This window comes from Hippocampus comes, unplaced genomic scaffold (assembly GCF_001891065.2).
Source record: "Hippocampus comes isolate QL1 unplaced genomic scaffold, H_comes_QL1_v1.1 scaffold470, whole genome shotgun sequence".
In the NCBI taxonomy this organism is placed as follows: domain Eukaryota; kingdom Metazoa; phylum Chordata; class Actinopteri; order Syngnathiformes; family Syngnathidae; genus Hippocampus; species Hippocampus comes.
Window position 1 is genome coordinate 130005 of NW_017805536.1, and position 24645 is coordinate 154649.

General features: G+C 42.0%; 1 protein-coding gene across 1 annotated transcript in view; it reads left to right on the forward strand.

The window, feature by feature from the left end:
• The first annotated feature begins 563 nt into the window (after nt 1–563).
• runx3 (RUNX family transcription factor 3) overlaps nt 564–24645 on the forward strand; it is a 55228-nt gene continuing 31146 nt past the window's right edge. Inside the window, exons 1-2 of the mRNA XM_019878274.1 lie at nt 564–780; nt 943–1137. Coding sequence (XP_019733833.1) covers nt 1080–1137 — 58 coding nt within the window. The 5' untranslated portion in view covers nt 564–780; nt 943–1079. The remainder of the gene's footprint in view (nt 781–942; nt 1138–24645) is intronic.

The window sequence follows — 24645 nt, forward strand, 5'->3', positions numbered from 1 at the left end:
TCTTCTAATTTGACAATTACGAAACCATCAAGTGGTAAGTGAGGGTGGAGGTTCTGCAGGCCCCAAACCACTGGATGTTACAAACACAGCTGCGCCGTTAGTCAGAAACACATAAAACTTGTTCAAGAGTTACAGTATATGCGCAGCCAAGAGCAACATTCAGCCTATTTCCTTTATCATTTGCTTTTGTTGTGCATTTACCCTAAAACATTTCAAAGTTCCCCCAACCTGTGGCGCACTGATCAGGGTGCTCTGTACAAACCTCAATGCAACCACAATGGCCGCCTGATTTGTACTGAAGAGAAACTAGAATGTTTCCAAAAACTTGGTTGCCGGATGAAAAGTGAGGGTGCACAGTGCAAGAATGATGCAAAGGCCGAAGTAAAAATGACAAACGATAGAGAAGAAAAAAAAATCTCACAAAAGATGATAGGAAAGGAAGCGAGTGAGGGAAGAAGGGGAGGGAGAGGCCCGGTGACCTCACGTCACATGTGACGCGGGCTCCACCACTCACAGAGGGGAAGAGTTTGTGCCTGTGTGTGTGTGTGTATGTGTGGAGGATGGCGAGAAGGATGCAGATGCATTGTGGCTTTTAGCTTTTTACTAGCACTGACGCCTTTGTCAGGATACCAACATCGGGCGAGAGAAACAAGGACCACGCTATCAGGGTTCCTTGCTAACCTCAGACTCCGCAGCCCGTTGTCTGAAAGAGGACCACAAACCCAACACTCGCCACCCCTTGAGGCCAGTTTGGAGGGCCTGCCTTCATCTCCAGCTCAGGTGAGCCCACCTGAACACTTGACCTCAAACTGTTTCTGTTGCTTCCTGCCATTTCTTTCACTTTCTTCATAACTTTTCCCGTCGCTCACGTCCACCGTCGTTCTCCAATGCGTGCTGGTACTAACACATGCTGCTGCTCTGTGCTGGCTTGTGGCTTTTCAGATTCCTGCGGTAGTCACAACCCCCAAATTCTTGCTTGCAAACAGGCAAAGGAGCTGAATGACTGCTGTCCTCCCGGGCTGACATCCGTCTCTTCTCAAAGGTTGGTGGAGGCCAAGTGCTGAGAGTCATTCGCTCTCATGGCATCCAACAGCATCTTTGACTCCTTCTCCAACTACAGCAGCAGTCTGCTCAGAGGTGAGTGCCGATCCGCCTCCAATCTGTATACCCCCACCCCTAACTCCTCAAACCCCCTCCCCTGCAAGAATTCCCCTCACTGTCTTCCTACTCTGATCGTTGCATTTCTTTTTGACAAGAATGCATGAGATACAAAAGTCGAAGGTTGTGTCCATTCGTGCACCGTTGGATACGAGAATATCATTTGCTCACTTGCCCCCGTCTAGCTGTGGTCGCGACAGAGCCTCTCCTCCTTAAGTTTTACTGTACACTTGATGGAGTAGCACCATTATGGTATTCTCACCACAGAGAATACAAGCTCCGTGCGATTGGTCTCTTTACCGGAACACAGCAATACAATAAAAGAGAGAGTGGGAAAAAAAAAAAACATAGCAGGCTGCTTTACTTCCAGGAGGTACTTTTGGTCTGTGTGGTGAGGTGAGTGCACTACTACACTTGGCACTAGCCTTAATGAACAAACCATTTGTTGCCATGGTATTTCCAATCGCTTACAAACAAGACAGCATTTGATTGTGAGTAGAAAACAAGGAGGTTCAAAGTATGTGAGTATTTTTTTTATAGATGCAATTTTGTTTTTGTTTTTTTAAACAACATGTAGCTGGTACAGGGTTCAGCCAGTTTGTCAAGTCGATAAATGGAGGCAGGAGAAGAAATCAAAATCACCATCCAATTAAGGCCTCGCTGCAGTGTTAATTACAGACAGCCATAAGAGCTCCTAATCGTTTGCAGAGTATATGTTCAAATCTGCAGAGCCTCGCACGGTCTGTAAATCAGTAAACAGTACATCTGTGGCTCACATGAGATCAGTCCGTGTAGTCTCGGTGGAACCACAGTGACAAGGGATGATGTTCTAATGTTCGCCGAAGTTTCTACAGAAACTTTTAGATCCTCCTCATGACAAGTTCCTGTCTATTTTCACTCTTTGTAATCTAAAAGCAATGCATCTGTGCTTCCTTGACTGTCTCTCACTGTTTTCTGCCCACTGACTTCAGGCTTCATATACAATCCATCAGGATGTTGTAACTTCGACAATATTGTGCTCTGCTGGCGCCTGATTTTGATTTTCAGGCGTTCCAGACGGGATATGAGACCGTAAATACAGTAAATGGTGGCCGGGGAATGAGCGGAGCATGTAAAACTGTAATCACCAGTGGAAATCATTAGTGAATATGCAATATCCTTTTACAATTCACAATGGCAGTCGTCTGAAACTGAACTGTGTGAGAACAAAGGCCAAGAGTGATTAAATCCTCCAGCTCAATCTGAAACCATTTCAAACGGGAGGGACCTCGTGTAAGGAGAATACTCTGGTGGTTAGCTTAACAACTTGCATTACACTGGCGGTGCAATTTGGCAAAAGTTCTCTTTTTAAAGGCTTCAATTATACTGAAAATAAGAGAAATGCCTGGCCTCCCAAGCTTTGATTTTAATAAGGAGCAACATGCAGCATGCATGGAAATCAAGCCATCATCCAATAAGGCATCAGGAGATACCGCGCTACGGAACATTTCTCGGATTTAGGCCATGACACAGGAGTTATTAATGAAGACTGTTTCGACTAAGATGACTTTCAGTAATGCCACCTCGTCTAGTATTGGTGGCAACCATTGCACATCTCACAGAGCAGACATGCCTGCATGTGATAGGCAACATCAGATGCGTTTTGCGTGAGAAGCTGGAGAACGCCTCACCTCAGAAACCTCAGACCTTTCCTAAAACTCACACGCATTAACTGGCGCACGTAAAACGGATGACACAGGCGCATCAAGGCACTCACAAGCCAGACAGTGCAGCTGTTGTTCTCGTGGCATTGAACTCCTCATGTGCCGCAAGACAAAGTGACCAGTCTAACCGTTGCGATGTTATGAGGAGATGGAGCGATTTGAGCCAACAGGGCACTAATCTCATTCAGTCTTACAATGCTGCTGCTGCAGCTCACTGATAATAACCACAATGAGGTTACACCTGCGAGGATGAAGCTTACCCACCATTTAATTAAAAAAAAAAAAAAATGTTGCAAACACGAGATGCATGTTCCCTTTGTTCAACATAACAGTAGAATCGTCATTCGCTCCCATTGTCATGTCCAGTCGCCAATCACAGCATGAGATGGCCCCGCACAATCGAATAAAACCGATTAAGTAAAATCCCGTCTGATTTCCAAAAAGTGTTCAGATCTCAGGTCACCAAATAATGAAGGGCCCCAAAATTGAGAGAGCAGTTTTATTGGAACTTGATGTGGAACGTTGGAGAAATCTCAGTGTGAAAGGGTGTGCAACAAGTTATCGTTCACTCAGTGATTCTGTAGAATTTGTCAGCATGTTTCTTTTTTTTTGTCTGAAAATTGCCGTCCAAATTGCAGTTTTGCATTTCAATGGCACCTTTTGAGGGGCAATATACACAAATTATGTCACAAACAGAAATGCAAAATCGCTCATTTCGAGCTGTTATGTATAGAGGGACCTGAGGCTTTGATCTCTCTCTTGATATCCAGCACTGTATATCCATCCATCCATTTTCGAATCCACTTATCCTCACAAGTGTCGCGGGACGTGTGGGAGCCTCTCCCAGCCGTCTTCGGGCAGTAGGAGGGGGACACCCTGAACCGGTTGCCAGCCAATCGCAGGGCACACAGAGACAAACAACCATCCGTGCTCACACTCGCACCGAGGGACGATTTTGAGTGTTCCATTAACCTTCCACGAATGCTTTTGGAATGTGGGAGGAAACCGGAGTACCCGGAGAAAACCCACGCACGCACGGGAAGAACATGCAAACTCCACACAGGAAGGCTGGGGACTGGAATCGATCCCTACGCCTCTGTACTTTGAGACGAACGTGCTAACCAGTGCCCGGGTCAAGTCTTACTTCTATTAGGATCTCCCTTCATCCTGATATTTCTTCAAGATTATTTGCCCTTTTTTTATCCAGTAGTTCACTGTTGAGTGTGACACTCACGGGAGCCAGCTCTCTTTGTGGCAGAAAAAAAGACAGAGGTTCATTCGGGTGGTAAAAGTTGTATGCATTTGCCTTATTGCGCTGTATGAATAGCAGAGTGAGAAATGCACCACGCCTCACCAAATGTGTAAAATGGTTATTTTTAAATGATTGTGAGAGGTGCCCCAGTTAGGTTTGGAGAGTTTATAACCGAGTAGACACATACCAGTGCGATACTAGGATAGTTTAAATGCATGTCGATCACGAGCAGTGGAAACATTTCAAAGCAAAAACCTAAACAAAGGAGTGACACATTGAAACTGTACTGGAAAAAAAACGGACTACATTTTCAACATGATATAGCTGGCAAAGGGCAAAAAAAAAAAAAAAAAAAGCAATAACAATTTGATTAAGATTATTTGTCTGACATAAATAAATGGGCTTGATTGGAGGTGCTTGAAAGTCTTGCTGAGCGTGAGGCCCCCGCTGGATGCCAAGCTGAGCAAGCCGAAATCTGTAACTAGATATTAACAGTTTCAATATTTTAAAGTGAAAGCAAATAATAGAAAACTCATGTCAGCTCGAGAGAAGCAAAATTCTGTCTCCAATTTAGCTGGGTATAATATCTATTTATAAAACTCTGAAGGCATATTGGATAGAAGAAACATTCTGGACTTGATTATGTCTGTAAACGTTTTGGAGGTACTTATTTACTTTTTTTGGTCTGTCTCGCCGTTTTCACTGTCTGTCAACACAACTTTACGGGGAGCACTTTTAAGGTTCGCTCGTACGATGGTTTTATGTAGCGAGTACAGAGGGGCGCTCTGATTATGTGGTTGACTAATGTTAAAGCCGCCTCCACCCCTCTACACTTTTGGCTCAAGCCACCATGGTGAGCCTCGAGTGGGTCAAGGTTCGAGTCGTGCTAAGTGTAGTAGTAAATACAATTTTCTGGTGGTCTGCAAAGCAACCGCGGGGCAAAATTCCTTTATGCCAATCTGATAAAGATTTATGCTCTCAAGATTTTTCCGACTGAGAATAATGTGTTTTTGTAAACACAAAAATCACTAGGCATTCCTGCGTAGTGTAAAGCTGTAGGTAAGGTCATTTTAATGGGAGTGTGTCACATCTAGTCAGGGGTCAAACTGCTACAGCTTTGTGCACGGACATACTGGGACCAAAATTCGGTACGGGAATATTTGTGGATGGCAGACGTCATGGGAGTACGGTGTCATCAAATGCTGAAATGTAAACGTCGACCGGGGGTGGGATGGGGCGGCGGACACTATGGGAATTAATTGGCGATGGGTGCAGACGGCAGATGACACGCTCAGAAAGTTAATTGCCAATGGAGGTGGGGGGTCAATCGTCGCGCTCTTTGACCAGCCATGATACAGACCAGCCATTAGGGGAAATCGAGACATTTTTCCAAAATTCCTGATGGCCACCACGCCCCAAGCTCTATGCATCAAGATGCCTGCAGTCAGAAGGTTTATCGACACAATACATTCAAAAATATATTTGGCTTTGTACAGTATATGCTGGAGTCGAATTTTTTTCAGCATAGCATGCTGGTAGCCATGTTTAAGGAGGGGGAGCTAATGTTGCTAATATTGCAGGAATTTAGTCGGATTTTTGAACACTTTTCACTTTTCCAAATAAATATTATTTTTCATTTAAGGGATAGGCGAAGACCACTTTGAGAAAATGTGTTTTCACAGCAAATGCATGGGAGGTCAATCCCCCGACATTACGAGTGTTACAAGTTATTATAGCATTTACGGCACTATATATTTTTGTTATGTCTTTAAATTATACATACTTAAACTCACAACAATGATGATGAAGCTGCTGTAAACGACTAAAATAATAAATTAATAACAGTTACCAAACAAAAAAAACAATGCACAAAATACCAGGACCGTGAACCAGAAACCAGCGATGGAGGTGGAGGGAATTTTACGGTAGTCCTATTATAAAAAAAATAAAGATAAAATAAAGGAAAAGCAGTGCAGATAATGGATGGATGGTTGAAAATTTAAAAAAATCAGCGTAGCATTTCCCCGGCAAATAGTTACAGCCGCTTTTACTGCATGAGTTAAACGATTTATAATTTCCATCTTATATCTTAACATTAATGTTTGACTGAAATTTAAGCCCTACATAAAAGCTTAATTGGAAAAAATGTACAATAATTATATGACAAAATGTAACAAGATTTGGTGTTTTCGTTGATTTTCGTTTTGCACTGATATGAACTGATATCATTTGAGTTGACAAGCAGAACCATTTCTTTTTTCTTTTTTTTCTTTTTTGGGTGTGGGGGGGGTGGGGGTTCACTACTCCTACTAATAATAGATTTATACAGTGCCTTTCAAGTGAGTCCGTTGCTTAATACTGTAAAGTGCTTTCGACATCGTCATGTTTGTGGAGGGACTTGCAGCACGGCATTGTTTTGGAATGTGTCACTGTGGGGTTGTACTAACTGGAATATATTCTAGTAAAGAAGGTTATAGTTGTGGAATTTTATTTATTTAGGTATTTTTTGTGTGCGAAATTCCCCATGAGTGGATGTTAAAGGGAAGGAAAATGGTGCTAAGACAGAGTTTGTTATATTTTCCAATGAAGAACACATTTTTACATTTGGAGTTTTATATGGGACTTTTTAATGTCTCAAAATTTTTCTAAAATGAAAGATTCAGGGACTTGTAAAAGAGAATTGCATTATTCAACTGCTATATGAAAATCCTCACATCATCATTTGATTTGTAAAGCACAACCACTGGACTAGATGAGTCATCTCTTTGTGGTCGATTTGACTCATTTACAAGTTGTTAATCTTTCCTAAACCCTCAAGATGATGAAGTAGTCAGGACTTTTCTCGAGCTTGCTCCTTGTGCAATCGAATCCACCAAATCAAGGAGAAGCCTTTTGTTTTTGAACCCTGTAACACATCTCGACAAAACATTGTCAAGAAACATCCATTTCAAATGAAAATGTAATTCGTCTTAACTAAAGTACATTAACAGTCTCGCTTATCGTTTTATATGGAAAATGCAACCTGAAATGGCCGAAGATTTGTTTCGGGGGACATTTTCACCAACCACGGCCTCTGACTAATGGCCTTATCATGACACACAGCCTCAAGCGCGGGACAGGCAAAACCTCCTTGTGACTCGGCTCAAATCTAACAGCGTATGCTGTGCAATAATGTAATTTGTATTTCAGCAAACCTGCAGTTGAGTTACTTGGGTTGTTACAGGAATTTTGAAAGATTCAGCTGTCTGTGGGACCTCGGAGGTGTCTTATGAGTGATTTGTGATTGGATGCCTAAGCCAGTGGGTGGGGCAATTTAAAAGAGGAAGAAGTGTGTGTGTTTGTTTTGCATTCAAGGCTTGAATGGAAAAACTAGTTTGTTCGTAATAATAACCGTTCATTATCACAGAATTGTCATCGTTTTGTCATCCAAGCAGACACTACAGTGTATCGTCTATCTTTTCCCTGTGACGTGAGGATTTTTGTCCAATTCGCTAGCGTTAGCGCATACCTGTTCAGTGCACTTGTGCTTTGTCATATTTGAGGAAAGACCTATATAATTCGAAAGCTACCAGTCTTATTTTTAGTCAAATATTTCCACACCCGTGAGGAATTGCTGCGAGTTTGCTGCAACGACTGACAGACCACCTGTTGATTTCAGCAAGGCTGTGTTGTAAATGCTAAAGCATGTGACCATCGACTCCAAGCTATAACCGTCATTGCGCCATGGTAGTTGTCATGCCGACAAGCGGATTCAAGGAAGGGAAGAAACAATTGTTTTTTTTTTTTTACTCACAAGAGGAAATTTGAACAGAACCACATCAGAGGATTCAATTAACCTTTGTCACAGACAAACATCTCTCCATCACCCTTGATCATGACTTCATAATTATAATCTTTAATTATGTCTAAAACACTATCACAGGCAGGCATTGGTCCTGTAACCAGTAAAGAAAAATGTAATTACAGTTGCAGAAGAATGCAGATAATTATAGGATGTGAGAAGCTGCAGACTATGAAATCATTTCATACTCTTCACTCTGTTTTTCCCCAACTTGTTTACACAGTGTTAACTGTTATTCTGCAATAAAAATGTTTTGGGATTCCAGCACTCTTCCCCTCATGCACAATACTTCCACAGTAACTCTTTTGTTGCTCTTTAGAAATGTCCTTGTTTTTGACCTTTACATTAAGGGACGCGCGGCCCAGTGGTCCAGTGGTTAGCATGTCGATCTCACAATGCAGAGGTTGTGGGTTTGATCCCGGCTCAAAACTTCCTGTGTGGAGTTTGCATGTTCTACCCAGGCCTGTGTGGGTCAGCTCTGGCCCCCAGGCCTTAACTTTGACACCTGTGTTGTAGATTATTATATTGAACACGCTTGACATATTTAATACACTGGATGGATTTTCTTCTTTAACGGATGAAGGGAACATGTTCCAAATTTCCTGACAACAAGAAAAACTGTATGTCTGGAGAATGTTTTTGCGAACGTTTGCGACCTTGAATGAACCTTGAAGAAAACTCAACATTCGCTACCTTACCATAAGCCTTTGTTGCTCATTGGGATTTGGGCTTCACTTTTCAAAATTCCTGGAGATGCTCATAAACTAAAAGTTTCCACAACTATCTGCTGATGGTGTTGACTACCGGTACCTTTTTTAGCGAGACAGTGCATCTCGCTGTCAGGGGATTTCTTGATGAGCATCTGCCGTTAGGTGTTTCTGCCAGTGGTCTGCAACGTCACAACTGAGACATATAGAGCAAGGCGTATGCATTTCCACTTCCTGCAATCCTGGATGAGCTGAAAATTTGTGCTACTGAAGCAGTACGCATAATCATGAGTAGAGACAGGCAGTTGCATCGATATTTGCAGGGTAATCAGAGGGGTGCACATCGGGCGTTTGCCATTTGCACGAAAATGTATGAAATCATGCATCTGTAGATATAAAGTGCGAATGAATATTCCACTGAAGTTAAATCTTGTATCTGTTTAAAATGAGCGAGTGTTATGTGGACATCGTGTATGTTATGAACATTAGTCATAACTTAAATGATCTCTAATCAAACATGCTAGAGGTAGGTGGAATCAGTTCATTGATGGAATGTTTTGTGTTTCTTTTTGTTTTTTTATGTAAGCACATTATCAAGCACAGTGTTGTACTTGATATCTTTTAGGTTCGTATCTGATCTATTTTAAACTAGCGTAATCGGTTTGCCTTGTATGTTTTGCCCCAAAGTAAACTCTAGCTGGTACTTTCTCTGTTGTTCATTTGTTGTTGTTCAGTCAAAGATACTATGAAGGGACTTCCCATCAGCTGTGCAGACCAAGTGTCCCCTCCTTATCCACTCCAATGTATGTCTAGTAGTTTGAGGTCACGTCGTCTGCTGTCTGTGCTCGTCTCATGGTCAGAGTAGTCACAAGCACCTTTATGCTATACGTCCTCATAAACTGAAAATATTGTTACGCCCACACGTGGCTTCACCATCAGTTGTTTTTTTTTCCTCATGCTGACTCAGGGAGACGCATGTCAACATGATGACTGTGACATTTTTGCCGCTTTCTAAATCCTGCCTGACCAAATCGTAATGGCTAGTCAGGACAAACATATGGTCTGCTCATGTGTCAGTCCGTCGGCATTACCCACACGGTGCGGGAAAAAAACATCGGAGGTCTTAACCCAAAACTATGAGGGACTTCCCTCTTAATGTTACAAATGTGAGTCTTCAGTTTAGATCCAAGTTATTGTATATGACTGCTGTCCAGTATGCAGTCATTCTTCAAGAAACAAAAGTTGTGAGTTCATCAGGAGGTTCAACAATTCACTCCTTGTCAATGAAGACTAATCTAGATCTGCTCTCCAATCGCAATTTTTAAACATAATATTACTTCTGCTCTCGGTTGTTTGTTCACAAGTTATTTATTTGCTTTCAATTTAAGATGGTAATTTCAACAATGCTCAGTCAACACATTGATCAAAATGACAAATGACTTGACTCCGGTATGTAGCGACAGTTGAATGCGCCATTCTTTTCCTGAATGGGATATTACACGTTGGACAACACAAAACATGTGTTGTTCTGTTTTTTTTTTTTTTTTTTTTTTTGCTTTGTTTTGTTTGTTTTTTGTATTCTTAATCAAACAAAAATTCCTCACTCATTGTTTGTTTCATAATTTACTCAACATGCCCAAAACTGATTACAGACAATTGTTTTCACACACTTCATTTAACCATGAAGCCATACATTTTTTACCAATTGGACGTGTTGCTTTATTTTTTGATTGAAAAAAAAATAACAGCATTTCAGGTTAAATTATCATTTTAAAAGTCGCTCACTTTTAACCCTTTGAAGTACACATGTAGGTACAGAATGTTGCATTTTGTGCCTACATTGCCACTCGCCTATGTCAAGTAAGCAAGGAGGCTCCAGCTCAAGTGGTATTGAAATTGGGTGGAAGTCGCCAAAGTTGACAAACGACTTGGTTATATTCAGCAAACTGAATTAGAAAATGGATGGATGGATGGATATTAGAAATATGTTAATGGCGCTCATGTAAGTAGAGATGTCCACATAAAGTCCGATGCCGATTGATCACCATTTTGGATATTGTTAGCGATGTATATGTTGAATGGTTCCTCCGCTGACTCCCACCAAGATATGGGAAGAGGGAAGGTGGTGTGGCTATATTACTGAGAAGAAAGGGGCATTTTGAGATTAGTTAGTTATTCACTGATTTCTCCAAAATAAATTTTTTTTGTATTCTTATTCTAACAAAAATTCCTCACTCATTGTTTGTTTCATAATTTACTCAACATGCCCAAAACTGATTACAGACAATTTTTTTCACACACTTCATTTAACCATGAACCCATACATTTTTTACCCATTGGACGTGTTGCTTTATTTTGTGATTGAAAAAAAATTAACAGCATTTAAGGTTAAATTATCATTTTAAAAGTCGCTCACTTTTAACCCTTTGAAGTACACATGTAGGTACAGAATGTTGCATTTTGTGCCTACATTGCCACTCGCCTATGTCAAGTAAGCAAGGAGGCTCCAGCTCAAGTGGTATTGAAATTGGGTGGAAGTCGCCAAAGTTGACAAACGACTTGGTTATATTCAGCAAACTGAATTAGAAAATGGATGGATGGATGGATATTAGAAATATGTAAATGCCGCTCATGTAAGTAGAGATGTCCACATAAAATTCGATGCCGATTGATCACCGTTTTGGATATTGTTAGCGATGTATATGTTGAAAGGTTCCTCCGCTGACTCCCACCAAGATATGGGAAGAGGGAAGGTGGTGTGGCTATATTACTGAGAAGAAAGGGGCATTTTGAGATTAGTTAGTTATTCACTGATTTCTCCAAAATAAATTGATGAAATGGAAAATCCAAGCTAGTATCATTTTCCTGATCAAAAAATACATGAAGGGGGCTTTGGAGTGAAAATCTTTGCCGTATCGTTCCTTAAACGGGAATGACAAGTACTATTTTTCTAATGCTTCGAAACATGACAGTGATCCACGGACACTGCCAACCTGGCAGAAAGACGTTTGCGTGAGAGTGACTGACGGGCTCTTTAATCACTGTGATGACATAAGAGGCGCAGAGCGGGCCAGTCGTTCAGTCAGGACAGAGTTTGATCAACCTAATCACCAGGCAGTCAGCCTCCATGCTACTGATTGGATTTTGTAAACGCTCCTTGTCATCGTCGTGTCATTAGCTTGTCGTTAGCTGTGGCCGCCTTGACGTGGAGCAGGAGGGAGTGGGGCCTAAACACTGCAATCAGAGGATTAGTGAGCAGTCACAGCGAAGCCTCATGTGGACGCCTCAGGCTCTGAGTCAAAGAGGGAAAGTCCTGCCCTCACCATGTTCGAGCTCCATGTGGCCTGGGTGCTAACGGTACACAGGGAACGCCACGGCTGATTAGCGACAGAGATGATGAGAGGAAACATTTAGTCACTTCGGACACATGGGTGGTTTCCTGGAATCCAATGAAGTCCGGTCCAAAGCTATTGCAGTTTTAAAAGGAGGTATTCCATTGGGTGGGTGCAGGTTTGGGAACGGAGCCCAGAGTTGTAAATTTAACTACTGCATCATGGGCTGTCGCTCTTTGTTCTCACTGCAGAAAAAAAAAAAAAATCTCTGACATGTGGAGATGGTTCATTTTCCTTATGAGATTTCATATAGAAGTCGATTGGAATAACTGACAATCAGCGTTTGCTGCCAAATATTGCTTTTGCGAGGCATGACAGTATCATGTGTTTGAATAGGCTCTGGAGCTCCTTGACATGCAGGCTGAGAGTCGCCACGCCTTTGTTTCCTTACAATTAAAAGCCCAGAGGGCCTGCCAAGTACTTTCCAAGAGTTGTCTTGGGCCCGCAGAGAAAAGTGGCATGGACGTTTGTCAGGAAACCAGCATCGGGCTTGCTGCTGAAATCTGGATGGATTCTGCGGTGAGTCAGATGGCGCTAGGGAAGCTCGGGAAATTAATGCAAATTCAACATTTAGCGAGCCCTTTGAAGTCCTTGAGCACTTGAATGAGTGTGACAGAACCTGGAATGACCCTGGATCAGTAAGGTAAGGAGCTGAAAGAGACAAACACTGATGACGATAGGTGAAATGCTGGAAATAGTCACAAAACATTCAATACAAGAAAAGTATCCAATTCTGTCTTCACAAATATAACACTGAAAAGTGTTTCTGGTTTGGTAACCAGAGTGGCAAAATACTGGAGCATAACAACAACAACAAAAATCAACTCAATACCTCTTTGATAGTGGCAATCAAAACTGAGAATTAGGATGTTTTTATTTACATATTCTTCAAATGTGTCATAGATCTTGTATGTATATACATGGCACATGTCTTATATGAACTGTATATTTATTCTGTATAATTTTACCGTTGATGTCAAAGTCTATGCCATCACCCAAATCAATAATTTTTAAAGGAGCATTGAATACAAATCTTGTTCTGAATTTTGAGGGTGCAGGTGGACCTTCACGTCTTTTCATGCCAACCTCAAAAAGCACGGTGCTTTTCCCTCAAAGAGGAATTTCATGAGCAGTCATACATTTACAAGTGCCAAAAGGAAAATGCAGTACAAAGATGCCTCAACTGACATCCACTCCATTGACCCATACTAAATACCGCCACTCATTTTCATTCATCCGACACCATCCATCTTCCTTTCACTTCTCTGTACATCTTCCCTCTCTTATCTCGATACTTATTAAAGCTTTTCCTCCAGCGAGAAGGGAGAGCCAAGTACAAAAAGGCATTGTCTGCTGGTAGAAATGTGGTTTACAGCCTCCGTTTTAATGACTTGGTGGTTGCAGGAAGCCAAGCATGCTTCCTAATATTTGGCTCACATGCGATTTCATTCGAGGAAAGACCGAGTTGTGACGGCCTTGTCTTTGTGCACCCCCCCCCCACCCCCCATATTCTCCTTTCTAGTGGCATAACTACATTTGTGTGGAATCTCGAGCGTTAGCAGAGTAGAGGCCGGCTGCGTTGCCAGTCAAATGTGTTTGGGTTGTCAGACTGAATGGCTTCCAGCACTGCGATCTGTCTCCTCTCCTCGTCAGTGAGAGCTGTTTGATCTGACAGAAAGACTCCATTAGAGACAGGAAAGTTCAACTGCTGGGAGGTTGGATGGCTACAGCAGCCCAGAGAGGAAAAGCTTTGCACACACAGTCTGGTTGCAATCTTGGTGTCTATGACTGTGTTTCTATAAATGTCGTTGAGCATTACTGATCAGTTGGCTAGGTTGTGTGTGTGTGTCTGTGTGTTGATAAAAGTTATATTTATTTCCATTCATAGTGTATAGTTTATGGACAAATTGCCAAGACACTCCTCTTAATTGATGAACTATGACATTTTGGACATTTGCTTTTATGTGCTTTCAGCTTTGTAGGAAAAGCTGATGAAGGCCCATTTCTCCAGCGTGACTATTAGTAGTCAGCTAAAGGTATGGTTGAATGAGTAGGGCACGGTAGAACTTGACAGTCATGAAATGAAAATGATTAAACATGCACCTTTGTGATGAAGTACAACCCCTGGTAAAAAAAAAATGGAATCACCACTCTCAGAGGATCTTCATTCAGTTTTTTTAATTTGTGGGATGCAGCAGATCAGAGACATGACACAAAACGAAAATCATGTCAAATGGCAACTTTCTGGCTAAACATTTAAAATAAAAATGTGTGAAAATCACTCATTTCTGAGGAGGAAAAAATATAAAGTCCTCTTATAAATTTCCATTCCCAAAACCAACACTTGCATCAAATTAGATCTCCTTGCGAGTCTGCAGCTAAACAGGAGTGTTCACACCTTGGAGAGCTGTTGCACCAAGTGGACTGACATGAACCATGGCTCCAACACGAGAAATGTCAATTGAAACAAAAGAGAGGATGATAAAACTTCTTGAAGAAGGGAAATCACCACGCAATGTTGGTTTACAGGCAGCTGTCTCCAAAAGCTGGACCAAGTACAAACAACGTGGGAAGGTTGTTAAAGGCAAGCATGCTGGTAGACATCAAAGCGTCAATACGGTAAACTTAAAGTGTCTTGAAAGCAGAAATTGCACAGCAAGACAAATACAGAAACAAATGGGAGGAAACTGGAATCAACGTCAATGACAAAGGGCATCATTAACACCGAGGAAAAATCATGACCTGAGCCCTGAGCAACTGTGACAGCATTTTCGGTCGACAGCAAGTGGCAAAATGGCCGCTTCCTGAGATGATTAAACGCAGCTTGATTTTGCTGCTAAATTCATACTCCACAAATGTAATATCAAGAATGCCATGTTCAAACAATTTATTGGAGGAGTTGACTTCTCCTTTAAGTACATGCCTTTGAGATTGTGAGCTGTTAAAAAAGCCAGAGGGAGTACAACAAAGTACTAGTGGTGTGTTGAAGTGTTCTTTTGTTGTTGTTGTTTTTTCATGATTATATAGTTTTTCCTCAAAATTGCATTTTTTTCCTTTGCTTGGTCTAAAAGAGTAACAGTTACTGACCACGTCAATTTTTTTTCTTGATTTCTTTTAGTATTTCTTAATGCCAGAAAGTTGCCCCTTGAAATGACTCTAGTTTTGTGTCATGTCAATGATCTGCATATTCTACAAAATTAAACAATTGAATGAACATCCTACGAGAATGGTGGTTGTATAATTGAGGCATTGAGCCAAGTCCTTTCTTTCGTCCAACTGATACACTCCAAAATCTTATAGAAAGTGCTCTTTGAAAAATTGCAACTATTCTGGCTAGATGTGTAACAACCCTAAATTTACTTGGCTTTCCACTTCCTGATCTTGTCATGACATAATGAGCAGTTGTTCTAAAACTTCGTCCAGAGTGATATTATTGTGTGGGTTTCAACCCGCATTTTTTGTCCCCCTCGCCACCACTGAATGCAATCATATATTCAAGTCAGTAATGCCCTCACATATAAAACACGGTCACATGCGTCAAAGCGGTCTTAAAGACTTTCACTGCATGTGTTCTATTTCATTTGGCTTCAACTTTGACTAATCATGAGGAACTTTGACACATAAGACTCACTTCTCCAAGGAAAAAAAATCTCTATCTGTTCTAGTGGTCGGCCTCACAGCGCAGAGGTGCAGGGTTCGATTCCGGCTCCGGCCTTCCTGTGTGGAGTTTGCATGTTCTCCCCGTGTGTGCGTGGGTTTTCCCCGGGTACTCCAGTTTCCTCCCACATTCCAAAAACATGCATAGCCGGTTCACGGAACGCTCTAAATTTCCCGAGGTGTGAGTGTGAGCGCGGATGGTTGTTCGCCTGTGTGTGCCCTGCAATTGGCTGGCAACCTGTTCAAAAAAATATGTCCAAGGTTTTTAGCACTCAAGAAAGAGGGCTGCTCCAGAAAAACTGCTTACTGCCGATGTGTGTGTCGAAGTGTAGTTGCTGTCTCAAATTGACTTGTCTTCCCTGAGGTACTACTCGGCTTACAATATGTTTGTTTTCTAAACCTTACCCAGTCCTCTTTTTGCGGTTCAACACCTAAATCGCCTTGATTTGATGGTTTAGTCACACACTTCCTCAACAGGTGATAGGCTTCTCTTTCATAATTGTGGTCATGAAATTGTGTTAAAATGTACAAAACAGTGACATTTATCCTCCCTGGCGAGGAGCTTCACATCCCAAGAACCTTTGATCCTAGATTTACCCGTGGCATGAAGTAGCTGTTTAAAGGTTAAAGTGAGAAAGCAAGTGTGAAGCACCATTCAAACATCCGTCCCCTGATCTTTGTGTGGGAGCTGGCACTAAGTCTGTATGGCAGTTAAACTGTCACCGGCAGGAACTTTAGACTTTTCGGTGAAGGTGAATGCAACATGGCAGTGTCGCAGGTGTGTGTATGTGTGTCTTGCGTGAGTGCCCTTACCAAGCCAACGATAGTCACCATAAAACAGTTACTTGTCTCTGTGAGTTTCTCTGGCTTGCGGCCATCCTGAGAAATGGACTCCAAAATTTTCATTGGACACATTCGGCAGAGTCAGAGTGAGTCAGGATCCTGTGTGGCGTGAGTGTGTTTATGTGTAGGGGGGTGGGGGGTGCTGTCACTTTGGCAACGCAACTGCACATATTGCAGCGATTACCACAGCGGAAAAATGTTTTTCTGCAACATGCAATTACTACAGATTACAGATTGCCGTCCTTGCATCAGAAGCTCTCGCCAGCAAAGGAGAAACACTCCGTGTGTGTGTGTGTGTGTGTGTGTGTGTGTGTGTGTGTGTGTGTGTGTGTGTGTGTGTGTGTTGTCACACACAAATACACAGAGAGACAAAGGGACAAAGAAAGATGAGAAATGATTATAGCTTTCATGAAAAACCACAGCTGAAAAAAGTGGGGGACTTGATGTATTTATGGTAGCCATTTGAATGTAAAAGCTATATGAACTCTCACAGTGTAAATAAAGATCCTGGAAAAAAAAAACAGTCGGTCCTTCACAAAAGGAATGGGATTGTTTTCATTTTCAAACATTTGTTCTCATTATGTGCATAACTCCAAATGTTTGACTTACTGTAATATTTAGCGCCAGGTTACAAACCAGCGTTGATACCAAATAGTTGCCCTCGCTTGAAACAATATAGATGGAAAAGCAGTGGCTGCAATAAGGCGGGGCCTTATTTACAAAACTCACCAGATCAAAAGTCTGCCCAAAGTGCTCCTATAATAGCATGGGGGCCTTTTGGTGAGCTTATACTCAAGTGCTACTTTTAGTGGGTTTGCAAAGAATAAACAGGCCCGGGAACCACATCACAGACTGCTAACTGTCATCATTGGGTGAGTGTACCCGATGGATGATGTGAGGGTGGAGCCACCGTGACACCGGGCTTGACAGCGAGTGCGTGTTGAGAGGGGGCAGGCGCGCTTGGGCTAATGAGGGCTACCCGATATCTGAGGGCATTTCACGACACACATCATCGCTGTTTATTTGCAGGTTTCATTGTACGTATTAACAACACGACGCCTGCACTATGTAAATGAATCCGATGCTGTATACGAATATGTTTACATTATAAAGACTGTAATTCAAATTCAATCCCGTTGTGGATTCAGACAAATGTCATTTTTCAAGAGAAACAGACACTCCGAGTCAATAGTTTTGTTTTTACTATTCAACGTTAGTGTGGATGTAATCCAAGACCGTTTTCCAATGTTTGTGAACTGCTCTTACTTTCAGAAGTATGATTTGGAAAATTTGGGTCCTTGCACTACAACAGTGGAGAACACAAAATCGCATTACACTAAACACAGCAATGATGTCATCGCTAAATGCCCATTTAGAAATGAGGCACCGTCATGCCAGGGCTGCCTTGTTCACTGTCTGCCGCTGTTTTATTATGTAGTATGCTGTCATCACTGTTGCACTGAAGGATAGTATGCTACTGTTCTCTCTGGAATAGTCATTTACCAGCTATGCATTCACTTTGCAGATTCAATTCAGACATGGCTAAATTACACAGGTTTTGAATACTGTGTGTAAATGCGAAGGATTTTTTTGTTTTGTTTTGTTTTTTTCTTTTTTAGGAAAACTGCCTCGATAATCATTTTTTTGCATCATTGCCTATTTGTGGAACATACGACAGCTAGAACAATCCTCTTTGAATTTCACTGGCATTGGACCAAATCGCCACATGCCCCAAGCTTCACTTTTCATGGAGTAAAAAAATGAGAGCATGTTTTTTGAGCTATCAACATTGCATCATAAAAAAAGAGAGTAAGAAATTTTCAACTGATCAATAATTTGTAAAAATAACTGACCCATATTGGAAATGACCAATAAAATGGTTTTGTGGGGGAAAAAAAAATCATGAAATTACCAAATTTGGACATAGGAGGATTTCTACGAACAGTAACAATTTATTGTTGTTTTGTGTGTGTGTGTGTGTGTGTGTGTGTGTGTGTGTGTGTGTGTGTGTGTGTGTGTGTGTGTGTGTGTGTGATTGGGGTTACATTTCCAGGACAATAACAGAGTTATTCCCACTGTTGATAACAGGAAGCATTTTCTTTAGTATGACATATTTAAGTTTAGTCTTTTAGTTTAGCACAGTGAGGCGTACAAGGTCCTTGGTGAACATCTCCTCATGTTTCAAAATCAAGTCCTTTACAGATAAAGAAAATCATTTTTTTAAAAAACGAAAGGATTTTGCTTTATTTTGTGTGTGCGTGTGTGTGTGGGTGTGTGGGTGGGGGGGCATGCATTCAGACGAATAGCAATGACCTTGCTATAATGTTAATGGCCTTCTCCCTTTAACAGCAAAATTGCAGTCAAGCATTCACACAATAACATGTTCGACACGCAGCAGCATGTTTGGCACATTCAAAATTAAGCCCTTAAAAATCAATTTATGTTGAAGAGCGAAATATAAACATAGGTGGAGTTGTCCCCCAACAGCCATTATTTTGCTCAATTGATTCAGGAGGCTTTAATAAGCCCTCGGCTCCACTCTGCACCTTTTATAGAACGTAAGCAGAGTATTAAAGATGCATGAGGCCGATGGGCTCATTGTCTCCTCCAGTGTTTTGTCTCATCCCAATTCGACGGGCTTCCAGTGTATTTGGCAGACGGGTTTCGAGATGTCAACAACATACACATGTACTCGGTTTCTAGATATACAGATAGACTCTTCAAATATGGTGTCAGGATAGTGTTTGACTTTTAGAGTGAACAGACAATGACAATGTCCAGTAAAATAGAGATGGAGGTTATCTAAGTCTTAAAAAAAAATTACAAGAAAATAAGAATAGTCATTGAGGCCGTGATACTGCATTTAAACTCTGCGACAAAACCTGCGTCATTTCATCTTTGGTAGAATATTTATTTGTTGTAAGTAATGCCTCTTGCCACTAAATGTACCCTGTTCGGAAGCCTGTTTATCTCCCCTCATAAATGTGAGTGTGAATGCTACACTGAGTGAGAAATAAAGCCACATGGTGCACAGAAGTCACTGCATCATCATTGACAGACACGGTGCCATTAAAATGTGGCAAAATATTTTATTTTGTTGCTGCCGTTGCCTCTGGTTTTGAGCTTCTGATTAGCGCCGGTGTTTGGCAATTCGATGTCTGATAGCTCGGAATATGGAATATGTGTGTACAGTATCAAGTCAGCTTTATTGTCAAATATGCTCTGTGTGCAACATACAGCACAGATGAAATTTCTTTCCTCTCAACCACAGTGCAAACATGTAGTGCATGGCACACAGCTAAAATGAAGGGCGGCAAAATCGAACTGCATAAAAAGACATATAGACATAAATATATAAATCTAAACAAATAAATAAATAAATATGCATCACCTATTAATATGTCCATCGAAATGCCATATTTGCCTGATCGAGACAAGGCCTGTGTAAAAGGGCAATTTCAAAACAGTCAAGTGTGTTGAAAGAGTGAAACTTCTAAAAACAAGCAAGACTGAGGCTCTCGAGAACCGGAGTCATCTAACCCTGGCCTAGACTTATTAAAAGGAGCATGTCAAAACAGACAGAAATGACAAAAATCCAAAACAATCCAGGACTCAAGAAGATTCAAAAGTTCAATTGCAGCTCCGGCCTCCCTGTGTGGAGTTTGCATGTTCTCCCCGGGCCCGCGTGGGTTTTCTCCGGGCACTCTGGTTTCCTCCCACATTCCAAAAACATGCTTGGCAGGCTGATTAAACACTTAAATTGTCCCTAGGTATGAGTGTGAGCGCGGATGGTTGTTTGTCTGCCCTGCGATTGGCTGGAAACTGGTTCAGGGTGTCCCCCGCCTACTGCCCGAAGAGAGCTGGGATAGGCTCCAGCACCCCCCGGCGACCCTTGTGAGGATAAGCGGATCGGAAAATGGATGGATGGATGGATCTATTCAAGGTTTGCGGACACACAGACTCCCATTGGTATCCCGATAGGCCTGCCACGACAACTGGGCTCTTCACCGCCAAGCCCGTTTGTGCTGTCAGCACCCACACTAGAAAGGAAACTTAACAGCGTTGTTACGTTTAGTTATAATCCCTGAGAATACTATCGAGTCTGCTGCATCGATAAGGTAACACCATTCGGTGGAGAGATTGTGACAGTGAGGGCGGCATCGCCTGAGGCTTGTCGTTGTCCACAATTTGGGATTCCAAAGAACAGAGCGGCCTGCCAACAGTCCTGACCTCAACCCAAGTGCACACTTGTGAAATCCGCTTGGGCGCAATGTTCGTGCTGAAGTGACCAACACAACCATTCTGCCTGATCTGAACCACGTCTTGGTTAAGAAGTGGTGTACCATCCCACAGGAGTGTCTGACTCAGCTGGTGACCAGCATGAGGAGGTGGAAATAAAGAGAAATGTGAGGAAATAAACAGATTTTTCAAATGCTCCGGCAAGAAATATTGTCACAGCTGAGAAATAACCAATCAACCATTACGGCGTCGAGACTTTTGGTTTCATGATTATTTTCAGCTTCTGCACAGGTCTGTAGAAGCAGGTCACAATTCGATTTCCTTCTTCCTTAGCGCTGCATCTCGTGCAGCGGCAACTCAAGCGTTGTCTCCGCAACAACCTACCATTACTTGTCCAAATAGTGTTCTTGAAATCAACCAAGAACAAACCTGAATTTACTGAGCTCACAAGCTCACAAAGAAAGGCGTGGACAGCCTGTCCAATTTTCATCCAGTACTTCCAGACTTTGATCGCATGACCGCAGCATGTCGCCTCGGCTTGTATTTGACACATTTATGAAAAATGAATTTTGAAAAACAAAACGCCACTTTCACCAACCTTAAGGCAGAACCAATCTTGCCAAACTGTTCACAGGAATGACGATGTGCGTATGCTGCTTGCCAGCCTGCGTGTCTGCCAACTCTACTGAATTATAGTAAGCCTGGCAGAAATAGATGTACAGTAGGGTCCATTTCTGTCCCCTAATGGTGTGGTATAAATCCAGGTTATTATTATCATTTTTAATGTACCGCATCGGGCTCCACTGGACTCCAACGCAAGTAGTGCAATTGTACTTCCTCCGGGGTGTAGAGAGTGACATATGTTCCCAAATGTCAAGGATACAATGGCAGTCAGTTTCTTTGAAGGTACCATTTCTTTCATTGAACCCTGAAAGTTAGGAGTACAAGAGTTGACTGACTTTGAAGAATATTAGTCCAAACACTGTCAAAAGTCTGGAACACAAGGCAAACCAACGCTCTTAAAAGCAGACTGCTCGATAGAATTATCGAAAACAGGCTTGTGATTCAAAATAAACCAGGAAGTAGAAGTAAACAATTATTAAACAATTGTTAAAATCACTGTTGTGTAATCAAACCACAGCAGTGATCAGAGCAACAGGAGTCCAAAACATCTACTTAGTCATTCCTGTCTAAAATGTATGAAGTGGCTTTGACGGGATCGGTGCAAATGGCTTTGATGAATTCCATCATCTAATCACAGACACATAGTGGAGCGAAAAAAAAAAAAAAAATCCGATCCAATAGCATACCAGCTCACAACGAGGAGGAACGGGTAAACAAGCTCAACGTACCAAAGTCACCGCAGAATTCATCATTCATACAAAAACGACCCGGAGCCCTGAAGTGGTCCTAATTTAATCCGGAGGAATAAAACTCCATTTCATAGTTGTCCATTCACAGCACTCATATTTCCACTGAGCACAAACCTCCAGATGAAATTTGAGCAGACACTTTGGGGAAGGAATGTATTCGGTGGGTTGAGGGCCAAAGCCTGCCCTGTAATTTGTGAATGTACAGAAATGTGTGATGGCCGCAGCTTCTCTAAAGATAGAATCTTTGTCTTAGGTCATCACCCAACCTCAAACTAGGTCTAATTGGCTCCACAGCCCCCCTTTCCAAATGAATAGCTACCCTTCCAAGGGCTTATGTCTGAAAATAGCCCCAAATTTGACATAGGTGAATAGATTCTATCAAGCTAGAAAAAAAACACACCAAAAAAAAACATGAATATGAAACTGGAAGAGGATTCCCATAGCTGAGGTTTCACCCATCTTCAAAGTGACTTTTAAGTGGCTCTAAGGCAGAGTGGGTGGCATATACAGATGCATGAACCCAAATGATTCCAGTGTCTTAGTCAAACTGTATTCGTCTTACAAGTTAATCAGGTTTCAGTCGTGTTAATCATGACTGGACCTTCGACTTATGCCCAGCCAAAGGACATCAAGTTTGTTTTTGGTTTTAAGCACCAAGTGAGAACAACAGTGCAGTTAAACCTCTATGGTTGAACACAGTCCGTTGCGGGATGTTGTTTGACTTCTGATTTGTTTGAGTAGTCGAGTGGTTAGCACGTCGACTTCACAGTGCAGCGGTACCAGGTTCAATTCCAGCTCCGGCCTTCCTGTGTGGGGTTTGCATGTTCTCCCCCTGCTTGTGTGGGTTTTTTCCGGGTCCTCCGGTTTCCTCCCACATTCCAAAAACATGTGTGGCAGGCTGATTGAACACTCAAAACTTGTCCCTAAGTGTGAGTGTGAGCGTGGATGGTTGTTCGTTTCTGTGTGCCCTGTGATTGGCTGGCAACCGGTTCAGGGTGTCCCCCGCCTACTGCCCGAAGAAAAGCGGTTCGGAAAATGAATGAATGAATGAATGAATATATATATATATGTATATTCCTGCATGCTGGGGCCTATCTGAGGTGAGTTTGAGGTTTTGCATGTCCTCCGGCAGTTCTGTCTTGATTTCAGGCCTGACCCACCTAAATCATTAAAAAGCATTCAGGGCCGTGGCGAGCTCCGTCCAATGTGGCTGAAACTGTAGAAAGTGAATGGTGAAATGCAGAGCTCTAAATGTGACAGTGCACATTAAAGCCGGGCCGGGGCATATAACTGAAGTGTGTGGTCACGATTTAATAATGAACCACCTCATTGACTAACATATCACAAGTATCATCATTGTCCCCAATGAGCATCACTAAAATAGAGGTTGTGTGGTCATATCATGTTGGGGTGGGGCAGGGTGGGGTGGTTGTTGATCATTGGCTCGTCGTCTGTGAGGACTTGGGCTTTGAAAATAGAGGTTTGAGTCTTGCTGTGAACCAAACAATAGCAGTGATTGTTGGAGAGCCGCGAATCTGCACTCTGACTGTTGTCGAAGTGCGCTTAAGCAAGGCACTGAACCAAGTTTCAGCTCAGGGCTCTGTTTGCGGGTCCATTTCCTCCTGACATCTCTCCTGGTTTGCCTGCTTGTGCATATTTGTGTGTGTTTGCGTGTGTGTGTGTGTGTGTGTGTGTGTGTGTGTGTGTGTGTGTGTGTGTGTGTGTGTGTGTGTGTGAGTGTGTGGTCTGCTTCTCAGTGCAGTGTGCAGCAAAAATATACAAAAGTGTGTAAATTGAATTTCTTCAGGAGGAATTAAATATATAGTCAGCCAGTCGTAGGGTATGTGTGTGTGTGTAGATATATATATATGTGTGTGTGTGTGTGTGTGTGTGTGTGTGTGTGTGTGTGTGTGTGTGTGTGTGTGTGTGTATGCATGCGCTCGAGCGAAAATGAAATAACAGGGGTAGCATTATGTTGTGAGTGGGAAGAGCTGGACATCTAAACCTTTTTCCCCCAGGGTCCTTATGAAGTAATATTCTCCATCGACCCGCCCTTTTCGAATTTACACTTCAAAGCACTCCAAAAAAAGGACAAAAAAATATATCAAATAAAATAAATTCATTGATCCAAAAAATCGAATAGTTTATGGATTTGTATTTCTTCTCAAGCTTCTGCCGTTCTCTCGAAAACTGGAGCTGAATTAAAAAAGGCACAGAGTAGAGAGATACCAGAATTAAAAATGTCATGCAGACACATTTTGTTGGCAGATATTTTATTGTATTTAATTTACATCTATTACAATTGTAAATTAAAACATTGAAATAAATGTTAGTAATTGTTTCTATTTTTGTAGCTTCTACACCCAAAATTAAGTTTGCCAATTGCTGCTCGATGTCGATGTCAAATACACTGATAAAAGTCTCTGGCATGTGCTGAGACTTCTTTCTTTCTTTCTCTCTTTTGGGGTGGGGTGGGTGGG